The sequence below is a fragment of the Eleutherodactylus coqui genome, chromosome 4 (assembly GCF_035609145.1).
Source record: "Eleutherodactylus coqui strain aEleCoq1 chromosome 4, aEleCoq1.hap1, whole genome shotgun sequence".
In the NCBI taxonomy this organism is placed as follows: Eukaryota; Metazoa; Chordata; class Amphibia; order Anura; family Eleutherodactylidae; genus Eleutherodactylus; species Eleutherodactylus coqui.
In genome coordinates, this window is record NC_089840.1 from 192,784,361 (window position 1) to 192,808,102 (window position 23,742).

Here is a 23,742-nt window from a genome sequence, read left to right on the forward strand (position 1 = left end):
AGGGGTTGGTGGTGATCTCCATGCAACTACCTGGCAAGTAGTTCAAAATACGAACAACTGTGATCTTACATCAGACAAGTTTTGATCGGCCAGCGACTATTTTTAGGAGAGTTGAAATGAAACAACTAGCAATTAGTCAGCGAATCATCTCTCACCCCTTGATGGTGGCCATGTTTACACTGAATAATTCTTGTTTGCGTTTGCCCTTTCACTAAATATATATTTTCTATCTATCCATCTCATTCTCAATGTGACATTCTATATCTCAATATGAAGCTACATTCATTACTTACTTGTGCCCTGTGATTTTTTGGCACTCATTTACAGCATTTTAATGCTGGATACCAGGAGTTAGTTGGCATGTCCTTTTCTAGCATGGCCTTGGCACTACAGCTCTTGTGCAACATTGTTCTAAACGCATTGCTAGTCATTATGCGCCCTCTAGTGGTATCTTTGGATGTCCTCGCTTACTGTCTGGCTACATAAGACTTGGTGTGAGCATTGCAGGATGCCAGGATCCATGCTTAATTTTGTCCCCGATCATTGCCCCATCTAAAGACGCTTACAAATCAGCCAACAAACAAGCAGATAACTCGTTCTAGACTGATCAAATCTTTTATATAGGGGCACAAATATCCTCATTTCTTAGCAATTTATCACCCGATGTAAACAAGGGATGTGCTGCCGAAAAACATGGAAATCGACACACAAACAAGTAGTAAGTGAATGTTCATGCATCCGTTCCTCAGCCTTTGTGAAGTCCTTTTAAAAAAAGAGCGGTAACCTACTTGTTGCACAATCAAGCAGCGCTCATATGGGGAATAGGTCTGCCTGCCTACAGGGACCCCAACTGTATAACCCAATTCACTTGATTTTATGCTGTTATTGATGATGTATTCAACGTATGCCGGTTTGGACCATTTTACGGTATATGAAGAGAATTCTACACTTAACTCATAAAATGCATTTAAAAAGTATAGCATTCTAATTTATAGTAAATTGATTTCACTTGTAAACCTGCTTTGTACACCTTGTATTTGCATAGAAAGGTACCAGGTAACAAATGAAACGGCACACAAGGGTAAATAAAGAGCCTTATTTTTCGCTGTCAGTCTGGAGTGCTAACCCCGGCTATATACTTCTATAGATACATATATATCTCCGTCAACATACCATGCTGCAGTCTATCTGGCTAAAAGACGACACGCCAAAAAGGTTTTGGATCAGGGCCTGCTGCACATTTGCCCCCACCCAGATAAATAAATTCAAGCCATTTTCAAGCAAATAGATGTCCCCCTTGGAGAGCCGTTCTTCGGAGGTCCGGATCGCCACAGGCAGAGAATCGCTGGCAGGGTCTACTTTGGACTGCAAGAAGAAGAAGACGACATCAGTTATACATCAATTCGGGTGCAAAGGAATTTCTATGGTAATAGCTTGGAATGTGTAGGGGATTTTTCACTGAACTAGTAATAGAATCCTCTCTACACATTCCTGTCAGTACAACAATTCTCTAACCATAACCTTTAATATTAATATTTAATAGAAACCCCAGAGCCGATACAAAATATGAAAATAGAACCCAAAGCACCGAAGCGAAACACAACTTGCTTTTCCCGTAAAATAAACGTAGAGTATCATCAATGAGGAGGGTATCTAAGAGTAAACTAGCAATATAGATGATTGTGTACCCCAAACTACAGTAAGGGGTTAATGCTGGTTGGGGTATTAGTGGCAGTATTTGTTTTCCATTTATGCCTTCATATTTGAGTAGCCATAAGCTTAACATTTTGTTTTTTATTTTACCTACCATTTGGGGGTATACGCATCAGTGTGCGACTTTTATTTATCTATCTATTTGTGTGTGTTCCAATAGGATTCAGTCATTTATTAAATACCGTTCATGGTTTCCACTATTAGGGTGACTACTAACTACAGTTTTTTTTTCACTGCGAAATTCACAGCGTTTTTTTTCTGCAGGGGTCTATGGGACTTGTAATGTTGAAATCGCGATCGATAGATCGCAGTGAAAAAAAAAACCAAAAATTGTAGTGGGTAGTCACCCTTAACCTGAAGTACTCCTCTAAGGCTGGGTCCCCATGGGATGAAGATCCCAAGGAATGTCCGCAGCAGAACCGCATGGAAATTCCACAAGATTTCCGCAGCAGACAGGCTGCTTTAAAAATGGCTTTTCCGCCTGAATTCTGCTGCGGGAATCGAAGAGAGCCTGCAGTGGAAACGGTGATACAATTGACATGTCACAGATTTGAATTCCGCATGGCTTGTCCGCAGTGTTGGACGAGAGTTTTGCAGACCTCTTCCACTTTGCTGCATAGTCTCTGACATTTAGGACCTACTTGTGCCCAAGTTTCACACTTGTAGGACACCGGGAAGTTGTATAACATATGGGTGTCAATACTTTTGCAATTAGCATTGAATTTTCGAATTCTGACCCATTTACTTTTCTTATTTAGGACCTAAAGAATGCCTGTGCCAAATTTCACGCTTGTACGACACCAGGAAGTTACATTATATTGGGGTGCACTTCCTTTTGCAATTAGCATTGAATAATAGGCATAGTAAAGGGGTCACAACTCTATTTAGGATGTAAAGAATGGTTGTGCAAAATTTCACGCTTGCACCACACCCGGAAGTTAGAGAATTAGTGGTGAGTCAGTCAGGGCTTTTAAAACACACACACCTAGGACAGACTTATAGGAGTTCCCCAATCCCTGGCCATACCAGCCAGAAGCCTGGTGACACAATCAAAGGATAAAGACTAGGGATGAGCGAGTATACTCGCTAAAGCACTACTCGCTCGAGTAATGTGCTTTAGCCGAGTATCTCCCTGCTCGTCCCTGAAGATTCGGGAGCCGCCGCAGCTGACAGGTGAGTTGCGGCGGGGAGCAGGGCAGAGCGGGCGGGAGAGAGAGATCTCCCCTCCGTTCCTCCCCGCTCTCCCCCGCAGCTCCCCGAATCTTCAGGGACGAGCAGGGAGATACTCGGCTAAGGCACATTACTCGAGCGAGTAGTGCTTTAGTGAGTATACTCGCTCATCCCTAATAAAGACCCCTTTTATAATGCTGTTGTCACTATTGACTGTGGCAATCCAAATAGCGAAAGGCCAGGAGGACACTTCTACTGGGTACTAATGAGTCATTAGACAGCTGGGCACATGGGGTGGCACTAAACTTTTATTTGTGCTTTTTTAATAGCACTAGTCAAGGGTCTAGGCATGACCAGCCAGTATAGATAAAATGTCATTTTACATCCCAGTACAAAAGGCTGTATGCTGCTGAAAAGCAAGTAAGAAAATGTGGTGGCCAAATCAGAACTTTACATTTCCCTAAATTGACCGCATTGGGGAAAATTCTAAAACCCATTCACATCCAAATGAAATACTTACAAAAGGCAAAAGTCTTGGGTAGAAAAAGACATTGGTATCCGCAACATCCATGGCAGAAACAAGCTGCCGGACATAGGCCCGATCATCAATGGTCACCTCGGGACCAGGCTGCAACACATCACTTTTGAGTATACAGTTTAGGTAGACGGGAAGCAGTTTCATGCATTCTGGAAGGATCAGCTAGAACAAAAGAGAAGGCTCTTCAATGAAGCGTCATTTCCATATACTTACTTTTCTTTTATGTAAAAACAGGGCTTTTTGCCTTTAAGAAGCTACTTACCTGTCCAGCAGAAGACGGGCTAGCACAATTTTTGCGATAACAGGCCAGAATCTGTGCACATTGATTGATAAGGGAATCTCGAACAGTCTTTGTTGGGTTAGTTAGAACGCCCCTGTAAGCTGTAACAATATATACATATATATAAAGCAGTGACCAAACGAGAAAAAGTGCTATCCCCAAAGATTGCCAATGCGGCAAAGAGTTATATTGCCACTTTATTTTACAGGCGATGAATGTAGTAAGTGACTTACCAAACTTGGCGAAGTAATTGATAAGTGTGTCGGTCTCGCAATTCCGGTATAAATCGGCCAACTGTGTGCAGCAATTTAAAGCCATATTGTGTATACGAAGTCTGCGCTGCCCCCCGCAGCTGGTGTATAGTACAGCACACTGCAAGAAGAAAACCCACAGAAGCTTAGATATATAAACATATAGTGCCCCTAACAATCAATTGCCTTCTTTTAAATCTTCGTTGGATCAGTATTTACAGTGGAATATATTATCCATCATACAAGTTCTGCAAAGCTCAATGACAACAGCGAGTTACATGCAGTGTCCAGTGAGATGCTGTTCGTTCACTACTAGCATTAGCCCCCATTAATAAGCAGTTGCCAACTGGTGAAGTGATTCTACTGGAGGAGATGCTACTCCACCTCAGGCCCTCGTCACATGAGTGGATACATATTTGCAAGCGCCCGAGTGCTGCATCTCTGCAGAATGAACGATACTTTTCTTACGACCGCATCGTCGTATTTTACGGTACTTTTCTACCTGCAGGGCACAAGGCAAACAAAGATGCACTGATTGAAATGGCTAATCAGTCTAATGAGTCCAGATGTGTTTTTTTTCTGTGCAATTACACTGTTTCGTGCATCTCCATTGACTTCTATGAGGTCTTTGGGTGCGAAAATGCACAGGAAAATGGAGCATGCTGGGGTTTGTTTGCTTCTTTTGCACAACTGAAATGCACAGGAAAAATCTGCGTATGTTAATGAACTCCTTGAAATCAATGGGTTCTAGTCTCTGCATATTGCCCACTTAATCACTGGTCTATTTTCAATCAATATTTCTGTTTCATTCACTGCCACATTCCAAGAGCAATAGCTTTATTTTTTGTGGGACAAGATGTATTCTTCTAGTGGCACCCATCTGGGGTTCATATAACAGAGTACAATCTAATTTTGGAAGCGAGGGCTAGGGAAATAAAGGAAAACATACAGAAATACCACCATTGTTTTTTGGGGGGAGGAAGGAGGGGGGGTTATGTTTTTAATAGCATGTAACCTGCAACATAAACGACATAACACTATTCTCTGGGTCACCCAGACTGCAAATTACTAAGTTTATATAGTTTTATTTTATACTACTTTTGCACAATTAAAAAAAATAATTAAAATGTGCGTATTGCTGCTTTTGAAGGAGCCATAACATTTTGATTTTTCCATCAACAGAGCTGTAGGAGAGTTTGTTTATTTTGCACGATGAATGGCAGTTTTCGCTAATACCATTTTGGGAACATATAACATTTTTATCACTAGTCATTCCATCATTTTTTGGAGGCAAAATTAACCAAAAACTGCAGTTATGGCACTTTTCTTTTTAATAAGAGAGTTCAGTGTGGGGTATAAATAACATGTTAACTTAATTCTGCAGGTCCGTAAGATTACAGGGATGCTAAATTTATAGCTTCCCCCCCTATATTTTACTACTTTCTTTTGCACAAATAGGAACGCTTTATAAAAAAAAAAAATACACATCGCCACATTGAGAAACCCATAGGGCTTTCAGAGTGCTTTTTATTAATTTTAGAGAGGCAGAATACGCAAACTTAGGGTACTTTTACACATAACGAGAAATAGTTCACCCGAGTGTACAAGCAAACAATAACAGTTTGCTCGGGCAGTAGGTTTAAACACAAAAATAATAATTTTTTTTATTCTTTAAAGGCCCCAAAAACTGACAGTTTGAGTGACAGCTTTGAGTGATCATTTTGCATCAACTATTAGGTAGCTACTCCGCTACTTAAGAGCAATTAGATGTGCTTGACGAGAGGGGGTGGCGCTCCCACCGGGCGTAATGGAGATCTTCTTTACCTATCTTTAATTTCTCTTTCCCTATTACTTTCAAGCACTAATCTCTGAAGTTTTCTTTCTTTTTATAACTACTTGGTCATCTTTTTTCGCAAAGTAAGCTATATGAACAATGTTTCTACGTGTCAAGATATGGTGGATAAATTCATAATGTAACTGTTCGCACTAGTTGAAAGTATGACTAAATAAAACCTGTTTGAACCATAAGAGCAATTAGATGTGCAAATGAAGCCTTCACTAAATGCAGTTAATAGCCCAAGGCTATTATCAGCACTCAGATCCTTTGTTCTCAGATGGGAAACAATGCTATCAGCACTTCCTGGAGAACTGCTGATAAGGCTGAAGGACAATTTTTAGGTTGAACCGAATTTAACGATCAGCTAAAAGTGCCTGAAAAGTGCACGATGCCCTCGTGTTTAGATGCAACGATTATCGCTGAAACGATCGCCTTTTAGCGATTTTTTTAAGAGATCGCCCCAAGTAAAATGGGCCTTACGTTAGCTGTATTTGTAAATGAAAACGACTGAACAAAACAGTGCTTAAACGATTAGCAAATGAACTGATGATTTTTTAAATGCTTTGCATAAAATGGCCGATGATTAATAAGGGCAGTAATCATTCATTGTTCAATCATGGCCGTGTTTACATGGAGCAATTATCCTTCACATTCAAAAGATGCAGCGGGGTTTTTTTTTCTGAATAGTTGTTCCATGTAAAAGCATCTTTAATAGAGATGAGCGAACGTACTCGGTAAGGGCGATTTCGCAATCCAGCACCGCGATTTTAGAGTACTTCACTACTCGGGTGAAAAGTACTCGGGGGGGCGCCGTGGGGTTGCAGAGGGGAGTGGGGGGGGGGGGGGGGGGGGGGAGAGAGGGAGAGAGAGAGCTCCCCCGTTCCGCACTGCTACCCCCCGCTACGCCACGCCCTGCCCCCCGGCGACCCCCGAATCTTTTCACCTGAGTAGTGAAGTACTCGAAAATCGCGGTGCTCGATTGCGAAATCGGCCTTACCGAGTATGTTCGCTCATCTTTAACCTTACTTTTCAAGGCATAGCCGGCAGACCCAGAGGCCATTGTGTTAGGTCTCCAGCTGCCTATCCCATCATTAGGATAGGTCATCAATAGTTGATTGGTTGGGATCAGTCACTCAGCACCCGACCGATCAGCTGAGCGGGCGCATGCTGTAAGTGCCGCAAATACACAGAGATTGGAGCGGATGTCTCTGTGCTGGCCTCTGTGTGGTGGTCGGTGCTTGTAAGTGCAGGCACAGATCGCGTTGATTTCAATGAGAGCTGTGACTGCAGTTACAAACACTGGCTGCTACACGGAGGTCGGCATGAGGACTTCTGCTGCGTCTGCGCCAGCCTCTGAGTATTTGTGGCGCTGACAGCATGCGCCCGCTCAGCTGATCGGTCAGGGTCTGGAGCGACGGACCCCAGCCGATCAATAGTATTCTTCTTGGTAAACCCCTTTAGCTGGCTGGGATCAGATGTTTCTCATATCCTTGCCATTAGAGCAGGAGTCCAGCTATAAATTAGATAGAGATCCTGCTAGGCCTGGCACAGAAAACCCATGCCAGTTTTATTCCAATGGACCAGCAAAAAGAGATATTGTGGAATAAGGCCCCATTAGTGTCCGCTGTAAAAAGGCATATTGGAGGTCACTAATGGGCTAAATCTACATTTATAATATTGGCTATTTGACCTGTCGCTGTCTCTTACCTGCAGAAGGGCACCGATCTCTTCATTCAGTTTATCATCATGCTTGAATTCAACAGTTATTGTTTTATCACAATCCAACCCTGCCAGTTCAACATCTGTGGTGTTGCTCATGTAGAAAGCCCCAAAAAAGTCAGTTGCCCGGATACCTGAAATAGAAGTGATGTGATATCTTAGCGTACGCAAAAGGTCTTCCTATAACAATGATACCATTTAGAAAGCTAAGTGTTTAAAGAGCCCATTTGTTTCAGTGAGATCACAGTATAATGGGCTGTTAACACCAGATGATTATCGCACAAAATGCATTCAAACGAATTTAAGCGATAATAGTTACATGTAAATGCACAAGTCGCTAACTACTCATGGACAGGTTTTTATCGCCGATTTTCAGTCAGCTTAAGAACCATTGCTGGATCGCGGGCTTGTCATTCTGTTTAAATGCTCCACATACGTGAAGTGCTGAGCGAGAAACCTGCAATCTGCCAGTGAAGTCTGTCAATCTAAACGCTCTGCACGAGCGCTGATGACCTTAGCAGGTCCGTTTACACCAGACAATACACCGTTGGAACAAGCAGACTATGTCAGAGTTCACTCGTGCAGCCTGCTTATACCAGCAGATACATCGCTGGCTGGTTCTAAGGAGAAATCGCTTAGTCTGTCACATTCGCTGTAAAAGTGACTGAATGATCGGTATTTAAACTGAACGATTAGCGAACGAGCCAACGACGTTTTTTATGCCTACATGAAATAATTAAATATGATTAAAAAGCAAACAATTTATTGTTAATCGGTGGCTGCGTTTAAACTGAACCATTATCGTTCATTTTCGCTCATTTAAACCAGTGTTCCCCAACTCCAGTCCTCAGGGACCCCTCAACAGGTCATGTTTTTCAGGGTTTCCTCAGTATTGCACAGGTGATGCAATTGTCGTCAGTACAGAGGACTGGTGCTGCTCTGGAGAAGTCTTGGAGGTGGGAAAGAGAGGTTCAAATTAAAAGGGGCGCTTAATCGGATTTCGTTAGCGGAGTGCGCGGGATGAGTGGTGGATTGAGATTAGGGAGGCAATGTAGGGTGGCGCAGTGCTGCAAAGAGCTTTATGGATGAGGGTGATGATTTGAATCAAATTCTGTATTTGACAGGCAGCCAGTGTAGTGACTGGCACAGGGTAGCGGCTGGACAGCAAGATGAGCCTGGCTGCAGCATTCAGGATGGATTGCAGAGTGGCGAGTCTGGTGCATGGAAGGCCGATTAGCGGCGAGTTGCAATAATCGAGCTGGGAATGGATGTGGATTGCTGCGTGATCCCAGCAGGACGGCACACTAATCAGCCCATAGAAATGAGAGAAGATGGCTGGCCAAAGCACAAATTTCAATAACCATAAAATACTCACCAGTGCTAGTTCTGACCCGCATAACTGCATCAAAACCAATGTCTTTCTGGACATCTCTGCGCAGATCATTCAGAAACCTCTCTTTATCAGTTTCCATCTATCAGGAATAAAAGTATGAAAGTGAGAATTAACATTGTAAAAATAGAGATTTTGTGCAACTGCTCTGTTACAGGTGCCCTTTTTTGTAAATAAAACCTCTATATGGTGCATCATGGATGGAGAGACGTATATGAACCTGCATTTTATTGGTTACCAACCCATTGTTGAAAATAGACACATTAGAACGCTTACCTTAAAGAAAGTGTATTTGTAAATGGAGCCCCCAGTGTGGTATGGAACAATACCAAGTGTGGCCACATCAGTATACTGATTTGGAAAGAGAAAAAGGTCCACACAGCAGCCCTGGGCTACACAATCCTTGGCCAGATTATTATAGAACGTCGTCTGCGGCTGGAATAGGGTCTGCAGAAAAAGGGATGGATCAGAAGTTATTTTTGAACCAAGCCCTGAAATTCTTCACTTTATCTCTACATCTTCTAGTGCTTATGCTGTGGGGAATAAGATAGAACTCAATATAAATCATAATTAACCATTGCATTACATTTCTTCTCAAGATGGGTTATCCATATCAGATCAGTGGGGGCAGATTCCTGGCACCGCTGCCGATCAGCTGTTAGAAGGAGTTGTGACATATCACATTCACTGACCACATGCTTTGGGTGCAGATGGGTCAAATTCAAGTGAATGGGATTGAGCTACAATATCAGGTATTGCTGCTGCAAAAATGTATGGTGCCGTACCTGGTCTACTGTAAAGAGGCCACAGAGCTCAACTGAACAGTATGGCCTTTAACCCGCTCAAGAAGTTTTCCAGGGAAATACTATTGATGACCTATCAAAGGATAGGTCATCAATAGTTGATCGGCCAGCGTCCGTCGCTCTGGAGCCCAACCGATCAGCAAAGCAGGCGCATGCTGTCAGTGCTGCAAATACAGAGTTTGGAGCAAAAGCCTACGTGTAGTGGTTGGTGCTTGTAACTGCAGGCACGGCTCTCATTGAAATCAATGGCGCAGTGCCTGCAGTTACAAGTGCCGGGCACTATATGGAGATCGGCGCAGAGGCTTCCACTCAGACCTCTGTATTTGCGGTGCTGACAGCATGCGCCCGCTCAGCTGATCGGTTGGGGTCCTGAGTAGCGGACCCTGGCCGATCAACTATCGATGACCTATCCGGAGGATAGGTCATCAATAGTATTTCCCTGGAAAACCCCTTTAGACTGCTTTCACGCGGGGTCCCAAAAAAAAAAATCAATAAAAAAAAAAAAAAAAAAAAAAAAAAAAAATCGCATCATTAGCTCTGGAAACGCATCTATGTGAAACCCATGGTTTCTTTCACATTAGCGATGTTTTGTAGTCTGCTACATTGTGAAAATAGAAAACCGCAGCATGCTCTATACAGCCGCGATTTGGATTTCTTGCAGCCCATGTTTCCCTATGGAACCTTGTTTATCGCATAGCACGAACTTGCGATTTTTGTGCAATGCGATTTTAACATTAGAAAGTCCTATTAACTTTCTCCTGACAAAATAGGGCGATTGTTGCGCAAGACAATCGTGGGTAGCAGCGACGCAATGCTACATATTTCCCCCCCAAAAAAGCAGCACTGTGTGTACATGGCAGCGATATCACAGCGATTTTGCAGCAGCGATATCGCTGCTCCCCCCTCCTCTCCCCTCAATTTTCGTTTTTTCCTCCCCCGCTTTAAAAAAAAAAAAAAATCATAACTCTTATCCATCGACGTCGCTGTATGAGGGCTTGTTTTTTGTGGGACGAGTTGTAATTCTCAATGGTGCTATTTAAATGTACCATACAATGTACTGAAAAACGGTTCAAAAATTCTAAGTGGAGTGAAATGGAAAAAGACCTAAATTCTGCCACCTTTGGGCGCGTTTTGTTTCTACAGTGTACAAACTGCAACAAAAATACCTGATAACTATTCTATGGGTAAGTTCGATTACTACGATACCAACTTTAGTTTTTTGGTTTGGTATTTTTTCTCCAAATATATTTAATTGTTTTTAATTCTTTTCTGCCGCCATCTTCTGACAGCTATAACTTAACTTTTTTGTCGACATAGTTCTGCGAGGGCTCATTTTTCGCGGGACGTCCTGTAGTTTGCGTTGGTATCATTCTGGAGTACATATGACTTTTTGATCACTTATTACATTTTTTCCTTAGAGATAGGGCGACCAAAAAAAAAAAAAAAAAGCGCAATTTTGGCGTGCGGGGTAAATAAAGCATTATTTTGATAGATCGGCAGTGATACCATTTAAGTGTTTTTGTTTTAATATTTAGATGCTTTTATTATAAATATGGCAAAAGGTTTGCTTTTTTAAAAACTTTTATTACCTTTTATTTTTTTTAATAATTAGTAAAACTTTAAGCTTCTTTTTACCTTTTTTTTTTGGTCTCAAGAGGGTACAAGAACATGTGATACTTTGATCGCTCCTGTAGTATGAAGCATTACATTATACACCGGTCTGACAGGCATTCTATCAAGCCATGCCTATAGGCATTCTGATAGGACAGCCCTGGGGGCTTTCAGAAGGCTCCCACTGCCATGACACCCACACTGCAACCCACAATCTCATCACGAGGGCCGTAAGGGACCCCGGATCATCAGTCGAGGGATTTAAATGCCGCTATCAGAATTGATGGGGGCATTTAAAGGATTAACAGCTCAGATGAGTGGCACAGCTTAATTGGAGCCGTTGCGGTCAGGTGCTGGCTGTAGGAAACAGCCAGCACCCGCGTTGTATGGCGCGGGATCGTCCTGCAATCTCCTTTCATACATACCCCAAAGCTGCAGGACGTAACTGTACATCCTGTAGTGTTAAGTGGTTAAAGGAAAAAAAAATCATTTAAAGGTCTTCATTTTGCATGTAAAAGATGAAGTTTTTGAAAGCCCAACCAAAATCCACTACATGTGATCTTATATTTACAAGTGAACAGTATATTCAATTCTGTGGTAGTTCTATTATTGTGAATATTTGATGAACCAGCACCTGTCCGGTCCCATTAATGTTAGATGCACCCCTTAGTATCCAGAGTATTTTGCATGTTAATGACCAAGCATTTTTTTTCCTAGCCTTTTTACATCATGTTCCAAGAGCCATAACATTTTTATGTTTTCATTTGCATAGCAAGCTGCCAATAGCCAACAGGAGGCGCCACCTCCTCCTGTCACCTTCCTACATGCCATGATTGCCATTGGTCATGGTATGTAAGGGGTTAAACAGTTGGGAACAGAGGTTTCTTGGCTCCTGTCTCTAAGTGCAGGGTCCCTGCTGTTATCTTACATCCAGGACCCTACTTTTCCCTGCATGTGATTTCCTGTGTCCACCTTAGAAGCAGCCTAGCCTAGGACCCCTTATTGGCTGTAAAAATCCCGTACGACTAGTCACTAAGGAGTTAAAGAGCTTTTGCTGTATCTAGTGTGGGAGCGCTGTGTTTACAGATACCTTTTCTTTATCTGTATTGAGAAGCTTTTTATCATCTCTGTTCTTCAGCTTCCCTGGTGCTTCAGCAATAGGAAGAGTTGTATGAAAAACCAGAAGCTTCCCAGCACAGTCTGCAGCCTAGGAAGAAAACAGGAAAATGACTGCAGAGTGAAAGTTATGACAACTTCACTGAAAAGCTTCAGCTTACAAGGTCTTTACCTTCAGAGCTTCCAAACCAGCTTGAACAACAGGTGCAAAAACAGTCTCTGTTTCTCTTGTGTCTGCAAACAGCTCTGGAATCTGGTCTAGCAAACTAGGGAAGACAAAGAAAAGAATCAATTGGCTGCAAGGGTTTAAAGCAGGGGCGTCTAAGCTTTTGGCATCTCTGCGCCACAGTGGAAGAAGTTGTTCATAAGAAGCACCAACCAATCGTGTCAGGGTAGGTGGGAAAAGGAGTCCATGTCATACCCCGTTTCCCCAAAAATAGGACCCCGTCATAAAGAGGCGCTAGGTCTTATTAGACTTGCCTAGCTGACTTGGTCCAGGTCCAGATCCCTCCTGCTCCTCTTCATAGAACAAATTCATAAAAATCCCGCTCCCACAACATGATGGCTGTTGATTGATTCATCAACCGCTGCTCAGCCAATCACAGCCATCGCTTTCTGGAGGCAGGCTATTATGAATCCCATAACTCAGAAGTGATGTTGTACAAGCACCGGGGGACTGCGGGGACGCGCGCCGCAGCTATGAAGAGGAGCGTGCTAGATAATGTATACCGTTTTTTTTTCAATGTAGTGTAACTAGGGCTTATTTTCATTTCCCGGTGTCAAATACTCATAGCTTCCATTTAATTTTCAAAAAATTGCTAATAAAAATCATGACAGATCATTTATGTGTTTCTGTTGAGTAATTTCATGTAATCTATGTGCTTTCCCACCCAAAATAAATAAGAGCTGGGAAGTGTCCGGGTGACAGGGAAATTAGAATTAAAAGTGTCAAATGGTACCAATGAAAATATAATTTATCCCACAAAATAGCCGCAGTGATGCTAAGTCAATGGATACATAAAAAGATAGCCATTTTTTTTTCGTTCGTCATTCCTGCTTTCAAAAAAAGGATAAAGTCTCCAAGGGGTTAAAAGTGTAATTAGGGTTGTACATGCAAACGATGGATTCTGTGTAAAATAAAAGGTATTCAGGCTGTTTAAAGCAATTACAATCTGTGCTCTGTTAGCGTATGTTCACTCGTAGCGGAAATACTGCAAGTTTTTTGAAGGTGGAAAATTCTGCTTTCAGCCTGCGCTGCGCTCCTCTGAGCTACTCCCACACTGCTCCGAGTACAGCAGCACACACTGGCTACAGCTATTGAGCCCAGCGCTGGCGTTCATGTGATACACGGGTTATGGGATGCCACTTCCACATCACATGAATGCAAGCAGCGGGGCTCAGTAGCAGTTGTCCATGTGCCTTGCTGTACCCATGGCAGTATGGGGAGATTAGATCATGAGTGGTGCAGCAGGTTTTGGGTCAAAAATCACACAGGTGGAGCGGCTTTGGCGGAGTTTTGAAATGCTCCAAATTTTGTATCAGATAGCAATCTATAGCATTTCTGCTGTGAGCGTACGCTCACACACGGCAAAATATGATCGTTACATTGGGTTTAATCTGTAAACCCTTTATGGAATGGGAAACAATGATGACCCAATGATGACTGGCGATTACCTGGTAATGACCGTCCTTGATTCGTTGACATTTACAAGAAATCCATCTAGAAGGGGCACAAACATATCAGCCACATCCGACACAACCATCATCTGTGGCTGTGCCAGCGAACTTTTCACATTATAGAAGTGAAGAACTTTGTTGTAGGTCACAAACCCGACCCGTATCACCGATTCTTCCATGTTACCTTCCCTAGAAAGTGGAAAAGACTGAATTAGGCTTAAAAGAAATGCGAGCACAGAAATCTTATTAAAGTTTGTAGTACCTACCTGGGTAGATAATCGATGAGCTGTTTCAGTTCCTCACAGATCAGTGCAACCAAACCACTCTTCACAGCGTTGTAGGACACATCAATCATGAAGATGAAGGCCGGCGGGTTGGGGAATTTATTATTCTGCTCATACGGGCAAAAACAAAAAAAGTATGAAAAATATGAACGTAAACATGAATATGCATTAGAGCTGCAGGTCAGATTTTGATCAGATCACGAACAAGGATTAGGTAGCAATGAGACTAAAGGGTCATGACAATATATATTGGGTCAATTGAATATATCTGTCTAAAAATCACAACATCAATGCTAAAATTGAAGGATTCCTTTAGGGGACGTGACAGGGAGCTGGACGATATATTTTTTATCCTCGCCTGCTCCCGCGATCTAGCGCTGTCACCCGATAAAGTCACTGTGCAGCACGGAAATAGGACTCCTCTTAGGTTCCCGTGCACACACTCTCTCGTAGACCATATGTGAGAACGTACGTACAGGAATCTGAAGAGAATCAGAGGTTTGTGCTAAGCGCTCTCTTCATCGGATGACAGCACTGGTACGCGGGAGCAGGTGAGGATAAAAAAATGCATCCCCCGACTCCCTGTCATGTCCTCCAATGGCACCATAACTCAGTTTATGGTGCTATGGGGAAGTGAGGGGTTCCTTTTAATAATGTACCTTGCAGTAGTCAACAGTTGCTGTGAATTCGTAGGATCCCATTGAGAGTTCAGGTCTATCGTAACAATCTACCCGCTTCCCTGTGTGATCCAAGTGCTGAAAGTAGTGAGGCGGCACTGGAAAAAATTAAGCAAAAAGGTTGGTGTCCACTAGTACAACATATCTAAACTGAGTGTAAGACCTCATGTCCACGAACAAGTCGCATTCCACGTGCGGGGGCCCGCAGCCGAGGACACTGCATACCTGTTCCGGACGCGCACACCTCTGTACTTTCTGATTTTCTGTACTGTGAATGGTCCACACGGCTCACCGTTGGACATTCACAGTCCAGTGTTTGTTTTTCTAATCTCCTGCTTTCATGTGCGATTTGTGGCCGGTCTGCAGTGTCAACTGCGGGAGTGCTGCAGATCGGACAGCTTCCATTGACTTCAATGAAAGCCGTCCGTGCAGGAACCGCACATAAATGGAGCATGCTGCAATTTGTTTTCCTGACCAAAAACGTCCGCAAAACAAATCCATCCACATGCTTTAATTAATTGGCCGACACCCATGCTTCTCTATGGAATGAAGAAAAACTGAAATAATCGCATAATCCCCAGTGAGACTGCCTATCAAGCCATCCGCATGTATGTATTCCAAATTGGTACTAATGGAAACTACAGGACATCCCGGAAAAAATGAGCCCTCGCTCAACCAGGTCGACGGAAAAATTAGTTATTGAAAAGTTATTACATGCAGAAGATGGCGGCAGAAAATAATTGAAAAAAATTTAATGTTTTTTAAAAGAGTAGTACAGTAAAAAAAACCTGTATAAGTTTGGTATTGCAGTAATCATACTGACCCATAGAATAAAGTTATCATGTCGTTTTTGCTACAGTTTGTGCGCCGTAGAAACAAGATGCACTGAAAGATGGCAGAATGGCGGGGTTTTTTCCATTTTACTCCACTTGTATTTTTCAATAGTGCTATTTAATGTACCATATAATGTACTGAAAAACTTTAAAAAAATTCTAACTCCTCCCGCAAAAAACAAACAATAGATCTATTTCTCGGCATACCACATAGTGCGAGCCCTATACTTTTGTATTGGCAGTGTGCGCAACTTGTGCGTGAGATACGTGGGCATGCGCAATGCACTGGCTGCCCATTCGCAGTCTCTGTCGGCATCACAAACACTGGTTGAACACTGCGGGAACATCTACAGTATTTTACCGGTACGCCTGTAGACATGTGGCCTATAGTAAAGAAAAATAAAAAGTCACCCTCTTGTTCACTAGACTGTTATATCTTACGTAAAGTTTACTGTGGGGGAAAAAAACCCTAATAAAAAGGTTCCACTCTGTCATCATAGCTCCTACAGAGGTCTCCCTGCTTTACTGGCCTCCTGAATGGCTAACCTTCCCAGTCCTGCAGCATAATTAGGCACATTTGGCATTGAAGAGTCAGGCAAATCCAGGCAACCAACCAGTCATAAATCAAATACATCGCCAAAAACAGGGCAAGTAACTCACCTTCAGTGACACAACTGCAGAAACAACACTGGAATCGTCTCCCACCTTCAATGAACTGCATATAAGGGCACATATAGGCTTTACATCTGTTGCATCGAATCGGTCCAGTCTCACCATGATCAACCAGACAAGGAGGGGCCTAAAGAGGGAGGGGAAAAAATAAATACAAAAATGATAAAAATAAAACTTATAAAATTCATTCCTACTAAGTCCAAGACGTTAATGATGCTCTGCAATACATACAGGAGGAGAGAATCATTTATCCCTGGTTAATTTATGGTCTCAAGAAAACCTAAGCACTAGTCCAAAGTCAGGCCTTCACCGAACTGGAGTCATAATTTTGAGGCTTTTGACTGTTTAAGGCCTCCCACACACAGGCGTTCGCGTGCAGCATTTAGCACTGCCTTTTCAGGCCAGCGCTAAGCGCTGTACAACACTCCCATTCATTTCAATGGGGCTGCTCACACAAGGCTGAAAACGCAGCGCCTTGCAACGCTGCACCTGGACAGTGTTGCATGCTTTATTTTTGGCCGTTTTCAGCCCTGCGTTGCCTATTGAAATGAATCGGCAACAGTTTCAGCGCTGCCGAAAATGCAGTACAACTTGGTACCGTGCTTTTTTGGCAGCGCTAAACGCCCTAGCAACACTGAGAAAAAAAAAAATCATCAATACTCACCTTGCAGGTGATGTCGCTGTCCCCGGCAGCGCTCTTGGGACTTGTGAACCTTCAGATGAGCTTTCGCTGGTAACTAGAGATGAGCGAGCGTACTCGGAAAAGCACTACTTGCTCCAGTAATTGGCTTTATCCGAGTATTGCTGTGCTCGGGTCTGAAGAGTCGGGTGCCGGCACGGAGCGGGGAGCTGCAGGGGAGAGCGGGGAGGAACGGAGGGGAGATCTTTCTCGCCCTCTCTCCCGCCCGCTCTCCCCTGCTCCCCGCTGCGACTCACCTGTCAGCCGCAGCGGCACCCGAATCTTCAGACCCGAGCACAGCGATACTCGGATAAAGCCAATTACTGGAGCGAGTAGTGCTTTTCCGAGTACGCTCGCTCATCTCTACTGGTAACTGAGATTCTAAATTCCCACCCCAGTGAGAGATTGCTCCGATTGGCGGAGTGACAGCCGGCTGAGCCAATCAGAGCCAGCGCTTGATGCGTCCAATCACAGCCATTCATTCATTCAGCCAATCACAGCAATCTGCCGACTTCACAAGGTCCCAATAGCGGTGCTGGGAACAGCAGCTTCACCTGCTAAGCAAGTATTGATTTCTTTTTTTATCAGCATCCTTGGCTGTGCTTTCAGCTGTGCTGAAAACGCTGACATAAGGCATGCCAGCGCTGCAGAGACCAGGCGGAATCTGCAGTAAACGCAGCGTTGAAAAATGCCTGTGTGAGCGAGGCCTAAGGGTGATTTAACACCTGCGCCTGAGGTTCTACTTTCCCGCTCCGTTCGGGGTGCATGAAGGGGAAATCCCCTGGGGCCAAACAGCTCTATCTCAAAACGGAATCGAACCGCGTTGAAAGGACCCCATTGATTATAATGGAGTCCATTTGACTTCCACTAAGGTTGATGGCTTTTAGCTGCAAGAAAAAGTGCTGCATGCGGCGCTTTTTCTTCTGGTATTTTGAGCAGGATCTGGTTAGTATTTTTGCATCCGATTTTGCCAAAACCAGGAGAGGATCCTAAACATTTTAGACGTAGACTGCAAGTACCACGATGCCTACTATGCATCCAATGCAATATAGTGCATTAAGCCCGATTGCCAAATCTCTCAACCCTGTGTTGGCAAGAAAATCTATAGTAAGAGAGGTCACTTGAAGACATCGGATATACCAATGTCATTGAAAACAAGGCTCCTCTGCTTCTAATTCTTACGTGTTTTGTCTGGAATAGCAGAGGACCTGCCACCCCCCAATGTATTTCTGTAAGCGGTTTAGTAGATCTGCTGGCACCAGATGCTTGACATCCCTTATGCGAGAGCATAACGAGCTGCTCTCCTCATATACAGGGGTTGGGGTCATGCCACATCAAGACCACAATGCCAGCAGATCTACTCAAGTACAGCAAGAAGTGGAGAGCGCCATTAGGACAAGAACAAACAGTTTGGAGTTTCACTTTAGCCCATAAAATGGGGTATAAGACTAAATATAATACAATGCCAACAAGAGCTCTATAGCCCTGGAATTGTAGAATACAGTTTATCCGCTGTGTTGCGGAATCTGCTATATTTCACCATTTCACTCTTTTCATATATCTTGCTTTACCAAATGCACTTTCATAGAAGACGACTCTGCTTATAGTGCTACTTATGGGCATTAAACTGCGTTTCTACAGTTAAGACACAAAATCCTGTGTCCTAGATGGACTACAAAAGGAAAAACATAACAGAACTTCACATAGAGGACAAAGTGGTCACCAACGCAACGAAAAACTTACACATAGCGACAAGCTGTACGACTAGTGCCATGGCCGTGATGTGGTTTTTAAAGGGAACCTGTTTTGTCCCTTATGCAGCTCTCACAGAAGGCAGCATAAAGTAGAGACAGACATGCTGATTTCAGCAGTCTGTCAATCATTGAATAATGTGCAGTGTTTTAAGAACTTACAGCATGCTCCTGCAGCTCCCAGAAAGTGTGGAGTCCAGTTTATCCATGAGCTGCTACTACCATGTTTGCCCAAAAATAAGACACTGTCTTATATTAATGTTTGTCCCAAAAGAGGCGGTGTTTTATTACTCACCTAGCAGGCAGTGTTCAGTTCCCTCGAGCTGGGTTGTGGTGCTCTGGCAGGCTTCCGTGTAGTTCTCAGCACTGAGTGAGCATTCTCTTCCTGGTAATGGGGCTTGAATACCTCGTCTCCAGCAAGAGATTGCTGTGATTGGCTTAACCATGATGCTTCATGATCCAATCAGAGCCGGTGTTTTATGAACCAATTACAGCCATTCAATGTTGTCAGCCATTACCAGTCAATTTGTAAACCAAATCAATTTGCGGTAAAAGCCACATTAGGTGCCCTGCATCCACTGTGTGGCCTTCCGTTAACAGCAAACAGCAGCAGAAAAGGAAGAATTAAAAGGAGGGGAGAGACGCAGGACATTGCACACAGAAGCCTCCTATTACAGCATCAGTTATACATTTACGTTTGCAACTTAAAATTTTATTTGGCTTGTAAAGTTTGCAGTTTAGGAGCCAGCGCCTCCTGGGTACATTTTTTGTTTTAGTCTGTTTCTCTGTAAATACTCACCTCGTCCGATGGCAATGTAGCCAGAGGTTTAATAACAGCAGCCAGCGGAACCTGCGACTGTTTTGCCATATCTGAACTGGCTGGAAAGTTGTATGATGAACATCTGATATAATGTGGGCTTGCATTTCCTGAATTGGGAGAAGAAAGACAATTTAGATAAGTGAATTATTAGGTAAAACAATAAAAAGCAGCCATTTAGAGTTTTATAGGGTTGTCCAACCCCATTAACTGCCAACGACGTAAAACAAATGCAGTAATACTCACTTTACCACCGGTCCCTGTTCTGCTTGCCCCAACATTACCAAAGTCACACGTCCCCTTTGGAGCAGACAGAACACAGACCGTTGGGACAATCAGGGAAGTGTGGGAAGCAGACTACCAGGGGAGCGATAAGGAGAGTATTACTTCTTGCTTCTTTACACTGTTGCAGATACTTTTTAAAAACTTTCATGGAGTTGAACAACTGCTAACAATCCATCAGACCTTATTTCATATAAAAAAAAATGGAATTAGAAAAGCAGAGCCCCACCAAAACATGAATGTAAGCATACCGGACCCCTTGGACAGGGAAGGTAATACTGCTCAGTATTGCTCATATTAAACACCTCTATTTTCATACCAAGGAAAGAGTTAATGCAGCAGACCCAAATTATAAGCTAAACGTACCTTGATCTTTGACCAAGAAGTTGGTAGTAACAAGTGGTGGAACTTGACCCCTCACACCGGTGATAAAAGGCTCAGAACTCCTGTTCGCTCGGTCATCCTCTATTACCTGGATCTAGGGAGAGAGAAAGCACAAAAGGAAGTTATTCCCTGCATAATGGCGGATGGGTTACCTCAGGTAGAACAGTACATACATGAGATGTGTTTACTACGCTTACACCGGTGACATCACACAAATCTAAACCACATGCAAAATCTAAATGGTTTTCTTTTAACGGGCCACTCCAGCTAAAACAAATTTTCCCATGCCTGCCCCCCTCATCTGATTGTCACACTCTCAGAGGTGGTCTCGGTGTATTCCAGTCACTTCCTTGCAGTGCAGCTCCCTGTCTGATGCTTGTCAAGCACCATCTTGAGAAGGAGATATTTTACTTTCGGTTTCACATCCATGGCGTCGGTGTGGAAAAGAAAAATGTAGAAAAGGAAAAGAAAAAAAAAAATGTACTGCCCATGTGCGACGGCAAGCCACTGGGTCCATACACAGTACAGATTCTCCAGCGACAGCAGGTACGTGTGGACCCCACTGCTGGCAGAGCCGGATTCGGCATGAAGAATTTGGCTCTGCAGTGTGCAGGAGGCCTAACTCACATATACATACTATAGGGATAGCTACATAATGAATGAATAAAGTTTAAAAAAAAAACAAAACACCACAGTGGGCCTTTAAACATAAGAGGGAACAATTGGGGCGGAAAACTAATACTTTTGTAAAAGAAAAAATGTGCTGAACAATTAAGAATCATGAAATCGCGTGTCGTAATGCTTCACGTTCTATGTCTAAATTATCGAAGAAACATAAAATAAACAAGCTCTATTCAAGTACAGGTAGGTTGATGTGCCCACGGTACAAAGGCACTTCTAGAAGTATATACAGTAGGGTCTCATTTTAGAATATGTACATGGACAAATGCATATAAAGCATTTCTAGTGCTACCATGTTTCCCAATCAGGGAATCTCACATGAACGGATTCCAATTACGGAATCTGTGATTATTCGTGTGGAGGATCCGTGGCAAAATGCAGGCACTGGAAGGCATGAACTTCCGATTTTTCCTTCACACTCGCGGATACGAATTGCGTATTCTGCGAGCGGTAGAAAAGTCACAGCACGCTTTATTGTGCTGCAGACGGCCTCCACTGAAGTCAATGGAGGCGTCCGACCCGCAGCATCAATTAGCAACAGCGTAGGAAATACACACGAAAACCCCCCCAAAAAACACTACAGTACTGCGCAGGATAACCCGTTTGTGCGAGTCCGGCCTCAGAGCTCATTCACATAGCGCATTGTCACCGCATATTCTACACATGCGTAATACGATGTGAAGGCTATGAAAGTCAACGGACTTTTATTCTTCCAGTCGCACCTGTGTGTGGGCGCTGCATAGCGATACGTAGGTGAAATAAATCGCAGCATGATCCATTTCTCTGCGTATCACATCCAGCCTTTGCATTGGCTGTATATGAAATGCTGTCCAAGCGCATGTGTTGCATATGGGCAGCGGTTATATATGCATCCCTGCTCTGTTCAGAGGACGGGGAATAAAGAAAAATCAAACTACGCATGTCTGTGATCGCGTGATTCCCGGGCATACGTGGTCTCTGCCGGCAGAGCGCATGCGCTGTAATGCGTACAATTCTGTGGCAGACTCGCAACATCGTACGCATACGGCCGTGGGAACGAACCCTCACACTGTATGAGCTCCAAGAGATGATTTACAAAGTTGTGTTCTAAAGGCCTGCATAGATTTGAAAGGCCTTTATTCTGCCCATTAGAAAGAAAGGAGAGCAAAGTATAAGGGAATGTCATCCGTAAAAAGATTAACATAACAGCATATTAGCAAGAACAGGTCCCCACCCATATGTAGGTCTTATTGACCCTTTTCGATATTGCCATGAAGGTATGCTCCATATTACTTACCGCCATCCTGCCCTATTTAAGGCAAAGCTATAAATAATACATTTTGGCTGCGCGATTACACCAGCAGTCTCAGAGGGCAACGCGGTAACATCTAACAATGACCAGGGATAACTAGCTCAGGTGTCACTGATGAACAGATAGAGGGCTCGGAGGCTTCTTGTATTTTTCCCACATGGGTAACGAGGTCAACAGTGCCGGCTGCCTACATCCTGAATCAGGACGCCTGCACACGGGCGCATTATTGCGGCAGGCATCCGCACCATGGATCCGCAGCAAATACAGTCCATAGCATGCTATGGGAAATCGGATCTTCCAGCACGCAAGAGGAAACCAATTGCGGTTTCAGCCCGCAAAGGGAAAAAGAACAAAACAAAAAACGCAGCATGCCTCATTTTTGCACGGGTTCCGTGCGGACGGCTTCCATTGAAAGCCATCCAATCCGCCTCCCTTCGTTAAGTCTGCGTCCGTGCCAGGTAATGGCGTGTGAAGGGTAGGAGTTTAAAGGGAAAATAAATAAAAATCTGTACTGTGCATGTGCGAGGGCAAGTTGTGCAGCCCATCCAAAGTACAGAAAAAGCCAAGAAACTACAGGTAAGCGCAGACGCCGCTGCTGCCAGGGTCGGACTCCAGCACTGTCGTGTGCAGGGGGCATCGAGACCAGCTCCCTCATCATCCAACACCTAAAATAACTAACCTCATGGCAATCCTGTGTTCTCAGCCTGAGTCCCCGGAGCTAGTGATACAAGTTACACCCTAGAATGGTTGGAAGTGGCAAGCTCTAATCTGAAGACTACCAACATTAGGACTATATAACCACTGAACATAGACTATGTACACAGTATCTATATACAAACACATACATATGTAATAAAGGTCTACAATATTGTCACTTTTTACAGTTCTTGGACAACTTTTCCAAACTGGCATAAAAAGTGGGCCTGGCATTCCGCAGCCTAAACCGTATACTATAATTTATGGTAATACGATGTGTCCCGACCCAACAGTGGGACTGACCTGAACGTTCAACATCACAGATGGATCAGTAAACCCACCGGTCGGGCCGGGACACACATAGGTTCTAAGGGTACATTAATGTGCTTATGTAAAACTGGCTTTAAAGCAGGTCTGTCGGCTTAATCTGCTGCCCTATGTAAGGCAACTCTCACACAGACTGCATTTACAGCGTTTGAAAGCCTCGCTAAAAATGCTGTAATGAGCCTGCATTATTTTAATTTCAATTAAGGCTTCTCAGATGAGCGTTTTAGCGCAGCGTTTCTAACGCTGTAGGTTCAGTTTTAGTG

General features: G+C 43.6%; 1 protein-coding gene across 4 annotated transcripts in view; it reads right to left on the minus strand.

Annotated features, from left to right (window-relative positions):
• The window catches only part of SEC24C (SEC24 homolog C, COPII coat complex component), a 46,947-nt gene that overhangs the window by 3,509 nt on the left and 19,696 nt on the right, over positions 1 to 23,742 (minus strand). For all 4 annotated transcript variants that reach the window (XM_066600494.1, XM_066600498.1, XM_066600496.1 and 1 more), the window contains 15 exons: positions 20,467 to 20,578; positions 19,801 to 19,928; positions 16,560 to 16,698; positions 15,049 to 15,164; positions 14,372 to 14,496; positions 14,103 to 14,294; positions 12,601 to 12,694; positions 12,403 to 12,519; positions 9,175 to 9,345; positions 8,884 to 8,980; positions 7,497 to 7,642; positions 3,935 to 4,073; positions 3,684 to 3,802; positions 3,404 to 3,583; positions 1,174 to 1,365 (listed from right to left, as the gene is read on the minus strand). In XM_066600494.1, coding sequence (XP_066456591.1) covers positions 1,174 to 1,365; positions 3,404 to 3,583; positions 3,684 to 3,802; positions 3,935 to 4,073; positions 7,497 to 7,642; positions 8,884 to 8,980; positions 9,175 to 9,345; positions 12,403 to 12,519; positions 12,601 to 12,694; positions 14,103 to 14,294; positions 14,372 to 14,496; positions 15,049 to 15,164; positions 16,560 to 16,698; positions 19,801 to 19,928; positions 20,467 to 20,578 — 2,067 coding nt within the window. The remainder of the gene's footprint in view (positions 1 to 1,173; positions 1,366 to 3,403; positions 3,584 to 3,683; positions 3,803 to 3,934; positions 4,074 to 7,496; positions 7,643 to 8,883; positions 8,981 to 9,174; positions 9,346 to 12,402; positions 12,520 to 12,600; positions 12,695 to 14,102; positions 14,295 to 14,371; positions 14,497 to 15,048; positions 15,165 to 16,559; positions 16,699 to 19,800; positions 19,929 to 20,466; positions 20,579 to 23,742) is intronic.